Raw genomic sequence first — 6,671 nt, 5'->3', positions numbered from 1 at the left:
TTAACTGGGCTGGCTGTGTAGAGCTGGGATGAGGGACAGACGATGCACTCGGATATTTGACCATCTGAAACCGCAACTATTCCAATCCACTCATTCATTTACCATTCTAACAAAATGTAGGCTGAGAGTTAAAAAAATATATATGGCAAGAACTCACATCAATGTAGTGTTTCTGGTCTTTAGTAGTTTGCATCCTCAGTCTTCCCTTGAATCAGATAACGTCTTCATACAATGGCGTGTTTTTCTCTGTGTAGTGTATCTTTTGTATAGTGTGTATCTTGTGTATAGTGTGTGTAGTGTATCTTGTGTATAGTGTGTGGGTTGAGGAAGAATACAAACACAGAGCAAATCCCTAGCCTTGAAATCTTGCCTGGACTGCCAAGCAATTTTCCATCCGGACATCTGCCCATGCAGCAAGCATTGGCTCTCATCCAAATCTTTAAAAGGTTGGGATCAATCCCCAGAGAATGCCAGTTCAAACTGTTAGTCTATCTATAATTCAATAGGTTCACCAGGACTGACCCCTAACATTGACTGTAGTTTATAATCAAATGGCTTTTTAAACCTTCTTTACTGGAAAGAACAAAACGTCTCCTCTGCACCCCAGCATGTTCTGAAACTCTTCCCTTTTTCAAAAGATAAAACCTAGGCATCCTAGTAAGAAGAAAAAACAACTATCACAGCAACGTCTTGGTGGTAGCAAGATAACTTAAAATTGTGCTCATAAGATACCTTTGCTCCACAAAGCTGACCACACAACCCATATAGTTATGGCAAGTTATGGCAGGGTCAAAGTTCTCAGGCAGTGCTATCTGGACTGGAGTATAATCATCTTGGTCGACTTAGACCCCAAACGACAGTCCAGGGCTCAGGGTACTTCATACCTCATACTCACATTGAGCAACACAGGGAAGATGCTATACCTGAGCCTGGGGTGGGGCTATATATGTGGGGGCTACTTCCTGCTCACACAGGAAGTAGGCCCACAGACCCTGCAGGGAGCAGGAAGAGAGAGGACAGGAAGTGTCAGCAAGCTCTCCAGACAGCCCTTAAAAGCACTATGGCATAACGGGCTTCATAAACTACCTCCCAACAACACAAAGAAATTAACAATATGAAAACAGTAAGGCACATCGACGATTGATCTTAATAATAATATAATAATAATAATAAAAAAACACTTGAAATGACATCTTAGCTGAATGTTTAGGTTCATTTGTTTCTACAGCCAAGCATGATGCATACATTGCCGCATGCAAAGCTACTGTTGGGCAAGGCTGCCCAGGTACCAAGCATCAAGCGCTACCAACAAAAAGCAAGTAAAACACAAACAATGAAAATATACTGTGCCGTAACGCCGCTATTTCTTGGGAGGATGGAGTGTGGGCCCTGAATCTGGAGCTCAGAGAGACAGTTCCTGTCACTGCTGTCAGGAACACACACACACACACACACACACACACACACACACACACACACACACACACACGCACACAAACACACCTTAAAGTCCCCACCATAACGCATGGTCACAGCTAGCCTCAGGTACGCACACAGCGTCAGCACCCTGGTCCTGGGACCACAGCACCAACCCGAGGGGCAGCCAGTAGCATAGAGGACTGCACACCTAGCTTTGGGCTAGCATCCCCACACACTGGCTCTCCTGTTCTCTCTCACTGAGAGCCCACGGTGCTGTCTGTCTGGCCTGTGGAACACGGGGAGCATGCGTGAAAGGGTGTTTCTTCTCTTCAGAAATGAGTAGGCACGTCTTGGTAGCAAGCAGCAGTGAGTCAGTAGGTCACGGTCGACGCCTCGCCCCTTTGTCCGTGTCCTCCTCGGGGTACTGGATCACACCTCCTCGAAGAAGGCCATCTGGGCCATGTAGGCCGAGTTCCTCTGCCAGGAGAGAACAGGAGCCGTCAGAGAAAGAAGCTTTGAAGGACAGGGTATGCGTAGCGGGTAATACAGTAGCCCACCACTAAAACACACAAGCTGACTCTGAGGTGTCCCCTGCTCGCATATCAAGTTTTAATCCGTTTCAGAGGTTACGGTCAGATATCCTTGGACGGTGGCATGGAGTAATGACGAACATCTTTAAAAGACAAAAAACAACACACATACGCAGACGTACGTTGCTGTGGGGTATGTAGGGAGGCTCGGGGAGGTAGCCCCTGGCCTCACTGCGGAGGCTGTACACGGCCGAATGCTGCTGCTGTTCCTCCAGCTTCAGAGACTCGATCTCTGACTTGAGCTCCTTCAGCTGGTCCTGCAGGTGCTTACTCTTCTCCATGTACTCCAGCCTGGGGGGGGGGGGGGGGGGGGGAAGAGAGAGAGAGAGAGAGAGAGCGATAGTAAAAATGTGACTGAGAAAGAGAGGAGGGGAGGGGGCAACGTGCGACGAAAGGCAAAGGAAGGATTGCAGGGCTGAACAACACAAGGCCACACACGCACACACACCACACTGTCATGCGGGTCTCTCAAGAGACATGAGAGACGAGCCGGCCCCCAGCTCACCTCTCCCTCTCTATCTCCATGGACAGCCTCTTCATGTCGGAGTCCTTGAAGTCCAGCCTCATGGACTCGGGCTCGTAGGCCAGGTCTCCCGTCTCAGGGGGAGGCGGCGGGGTGGAGTACGCTGCTATGAGCTGGAACACACACATCCAGGTGGAGTTCAACAGTGTACGAGGGAGATTCGGTTTAGACTATATGCATGCTCCAGTCCCAGCTGCTATGTCTACAGTGTGTGTGTGTGTGGGGGGGGGGGGTGTTGGGTACCGGGTACGTGGTCTTGGTTATGTCCAGCAGCTTCTGCTTGGCTCTCCTCTCAGCATCCTTCGCCTCGTTCAGGTCCTGCTTCAAGTGGTCCGCCTCCTTCGACCTGGGGTGGCAAAAACAAGCCAATCAGAGGTTTGAGTCGTGTTTGCCCACTGTGAGGACAGCCCTTCTGAAACGAGGGGACAGGAGGGTGAAGGAGGGAGGAGCCTTCTGCGGACCTCCTCTCGGACTGCTCCACCAGTTTGACGGCCAGCTGCTCGGCCTCTCTCATCTTCTGCTCCATGAGCCTCTTCTCCTCCTTGGTCTTGAGGGCGGTGACTTCCAGCCTCTGCCTCTCCTGCTCCGCGTCGGCAGCCTTGTGGGCCAGCAGCTTGGCCTCCTCGGACGCTATGGTGGCCTTCTCCGCCAGCAGGTCAGCCGCCTCCTCCGAGCGCAGCTGGACAGGACACACACGCACAAAGACACACACAGACACACTTTTCCTTTAGTGCTGATACTGGTGCTGGCCCTGGTGATCTGCTACTTTCCACCTCCGCTAGGATGACCGGCTCATACCAGCGCCTCATTGGCCAGCCGAGCCTCGTCCTGCAGCTGGAACAGCCGGCGCTCCATCTCGTCCTTCGCTCGCTCCGCCTCCTCCCTCATCTGCTTCTCCCGAGCCAGGATCTGACGCTCCACCTAGCGGCAGGGAAGCCAATCACAGATGGGAATCAGCCTTCGATAAATCGATCCAAACCAGATGAATAACCACGGGATAGACTCTCTGGCTGAGAGCTGACCTTCTTCCTGGCCTTCTCCTCTTTAGCCTGAGCCTTCATCTGCTGCACCTCGATGGAGTCCACCTTCCTCCTCCGCATGAAGAGGTCATGGTTACCGATGCAGAGCTGCAGAATCTGCACGCACACACACACACTGTTTCTGCTGGTGTTTATCTACCATGGTGCACAAAATCTGTTTGATGTTCAGATCACGTTGACATGGAAAAATCTAATAACCAGTTTGTTGACTCTCAGCTGGGAGGAGTAGAATTTGAACACATCCATCTTCTTGTCCAGAGGCTTTATCGTGAACTGCAACAGGGGAGCACAGAGAGTTCAGCTGGTGGCACGCAGACACAGCTGTTGTGTATCTCCACTAATAGGATCTTACAGTTGAAATCCAGTACTAAACCAGAAGCTCACCTCTTTCTCGCTGTAGGAGATGTTGCGGATGCCGCTCCAGGTGAAGGACTTGTTGGGGTTCAGTTTGCTGTTGGGGCTGTAGATATGAAGACCTTGGGCAGCCACTCCCAGAAGCAGGTCAGTGTCCCTCTTGTTTTGCTACATGGCATCATTTGTTATTGGACCACATTCGATTTCCCATACCTTTACATTATCAGTCAATTAAGAACAAGGTACATAACAAACAATAGTAAACAGATTTATTACAAAGGGAACAAAAACTGCTGTTCAAGGACTTACAGTGATGGCAAAGTAGCTGACTCCATACATCTCCAGATCCTGAGCGATCTTCAGATAATCCATCTCAGCCTCATCCCTGGTGACAGAAATACAGCACTTAACATTCAACTCCACTCAGGTCCGTGGATTTCGTTTCTCATGCTGGTTGAGCTGTCAGTGAGCACTCGTACCTGGCGATGCCTCGGTGTTCAGCGTACCAGGCTGTGATCTTCTCCTCCCACATGTCTGCTGTCATCTGGTACTGCATCAGGACCTGCACACACCAAACACCGTTCGTGCACAGCTGACACTGGAAATGCCTCAGGCACCCGCAGGCACCCGCAAACACACACTACTTACACTTTTGGGCAGGAGCTCATCTTGGGCCAGGAACCCTGGCTTGTGGAAGTTTGGGTCATAGTCTCCATACTGTAGCAATAACAAAAGGACAGGTGTGTCATCCTTGCACTGCCGTCTATTAACATCAAACACCGAGGACAACTACAAACTTGAATATGCTGCGAAGCAACAGCTATGAATATGAATGACATAGTTAAAGAGATAAAAATCAATGAGAGACTTTGAGAACAGTACCAGTCTGGATGCAACACATAGTATGGGGAGGTCAGACTCTCTTACCTTGGCCTGAACTGCATAGGATGCGAGGAGGACAGAAGCTTCAGGGGAACAGAAAATCTCTTCATCTAAAATCTGTTTTTTCACCTGAGGAGAATCCAAGACAGGGAGTCAGTGTTGCAGAACACAGTGCAGCCATCAAACTTGAATTATGTCCTCAATAAATCTCTCTGACAAGAGCACAAATTCAGAGCGAGACTAAAGAAGTCTAAATACAAAAGAACACCTGGGCCATATTCAAAGCAATGAAGGAGTGGCTTCCTTAATAAAAATGATTGACAGGCAGGAGAAGGTGATGCTACCTGCAGAAAGAAAAGATGCTGAGTTATTTCCTGGACCAACTCCAGTTCCACCTTCTCTGGGAAAAACTTGGCCAGGAAATGAAACGTTATGGGCGAGTCCTTCGGAACCTCTTGATCTAGAACCTTAATTAAAAAACAAAGATTTGACGTTAACACACCGGTTTAGTTTCAACTGTAAAACAATGTACCGCTGCTCATCCTGGTCACTCACCCGTTTCTCTGTCTTAAGCCAAGCATACGTGTCCTTGACCATGTACCTGAGCCCAAAGAACCAGGTTTCCCTCAAGCCCACCGTGCGACACACCAGATCAAACAGGTCTTTCCCTTTCCACTTCACCTGAGAGCAGCGGACAATAAGTGGAAAGAGAGCAAGAGAGGGACATTTATATTGATCGCTAACGCTTTTGTTAGTTGTTATGACACTGATGCAGTTTTGGGCTGAAACAACTAGACTATTACCTCGCAGCTGAACTCCACTTCAGCATCCATAGTAATGACTTTAACCTTGAAAGTCTTTGGTTGTTTCTTTTTTAAGCCTAATATCGACATCTTGGCGTCTTGATTTTAGATGTGATACCTTTTGAAAACGCAACATAAAATCCATGATCACATTACCATAATTCTTGTGGCATCAACATCTACCAGTAAACGTTGTTTAACAGTTAGCTCTAGCTAAAAACACAGATACATGTTGCTGTGTTATTGTGGAATTTGCAAGGTACTGTAGATACGTTTAGGCCTACCAATCAGCAACATTTTAACAAAAATGTATATACAAAAGGACATTTGTCAGCTCATACATTTGCTGCTGTATCGCAGGGAGTGATTGCTAGCACACTTCTTATTTATAATGATTAGCACACAATTGTGCAGGATAGCTAGCTGGAAATAGATAGCTAACCAGTACTGTAAGCTGACCAGCTGTGTGCTAGGCTTTCTTGCTCTGCTTCTAGCTACAACAGTTGCTAAACCGGAAGGAATGATCATCTAACAATACCTTCTAATGTCGTTTTACTAGATGTAGTCCGTGTAGCGACCTGAAAAAAATAGTAAACTTTTTCGGGCCCAAGTCAAAGGACGACAGGCAGAAAAGGTCTGAGCCAATGGTTAGCAAGCTAGCAGTTAGCTAGCTAAATTAGCAAGCACTAGCTACCAAAATGCGATTATCCCAGGACTTTAAAACAAATCAAAAGCAAAGTAGAGGGATGAACAGAACTTTTTACAATCGTCCATAATGACAAACACGCCATTCAGAAAATTCAGATTCATACGCTACGGGTGTCAGACTGGACGGTAAGCAGGTTGCTAGCTAGCTAACAAACTGGCTAATGTAACGTGAGCTAGCTGGCATGTTTAGCTAAGACTTTCCAGAAACTATTGTTTTGACTCCAAAGTTGCTCGCTCAGCACTCTACAGGTGGGAACGTGAATTACATCGGCAGTGGTTACAAATCCGGCGCGTGCGCTTTGACAAGCTGAACATTGCACTCGCAATGCAATGTATTGCTAATGCAACTGGC

At 48.0% G+C, this 6,671-nt stretch overlaps 1 protein-coding gene across 1 annotated transcript; it reads right to left on the bottom strand.

Moving 5' to 3' along the window:
* Nucleotides 1-1,463: 1,463 nt before the first annotated feature.
* On the bottom strand, nt 1,464-6,521 carry nf2b (NF2, moesin-ezrin-radixin like (MERLIN) tumor suppressor b). The gene is made up of 17 exons (XM_067257052.1): nt 6,150-6,521; nt 5,612-5,729; nt 5,364-5,489; nt 5,153-5,275; nt 4,854-4,937; nt 4,575-4,643; nt 4,406-4,488; nt 4,236-4,311; nt 3,957-4,094; nt 3,771-3,845; nt 3,555-3,668; nt 3,331-3,453; nt 2,994-3,211; nt 2,776-2,878; nt 2,515-2,645; nt 2,132-2,300; nt 1,464-1,896 (listed from the first exon to the last, which is right to left on the bottom strand). Exons 2-17 carry the CDS (start codon nt 5,699-5,701, stop codon nt 1,849-1,851), a joined length of 1,770 nt encoding a protein of 589 aa, XP_067113153.1. The 5' UTR covers nt 5,702-5,729; nt 6,150-6,521; the 3' UTR covers nt 1,464-1,848.
* Between the last annotated feature and the right edge of the window lie 150 nt (nt 6,522-6,671).

This window comes from Osmerus mordax, chromosome 19 (assembly GCF_038355195.1).
Source record: "Osmerus mordax isolate fOsmMor3 chromosome 19, fOsmMor3.pri, whole genome shotgun sequence".
In the NCBI taxonomy this organism is placed as follows: domain Eukaryota; kingdom Metazoa; phylum Chordata; class Actinopteri; order Osmeriformes; family Osmeridae; genus Osmerus; species Osmerus mordax.
The sequence above is the reverse complement of the archived record's forward strand: the minus strand, read 5'-3'. Positions and strand labels throughout refer to the sequence as shown.

What these genes read in the sequence shown, in the direction of transcription:
- nf2b (XM_067257052.1), bottom strand. Translation starts at nt 5,701, where the DNA reads ATGTCGATATTAGGCTTAAAAAAGAAACAACCAAAGACTTTCAAGGTT. An exon ending in AAGTGGAGTTCAGCTGCGAG is followed by an intron (nt 5,490 to 5,611) that starts GTAATAGTCTAG and finishes CGCTGCTCTCAG; the next exon opens with GTGAAGTGGAAAGGGAAAGA. An exon ending in TCAGCTACTTTGCCATCACT is followed by an intron (nt 4,095 to 4,235) that starts GTAAGTCCTTGA and finishes GATGCCATGTAG; the next exon opens with CAAAACAAGAGGGACACTGA.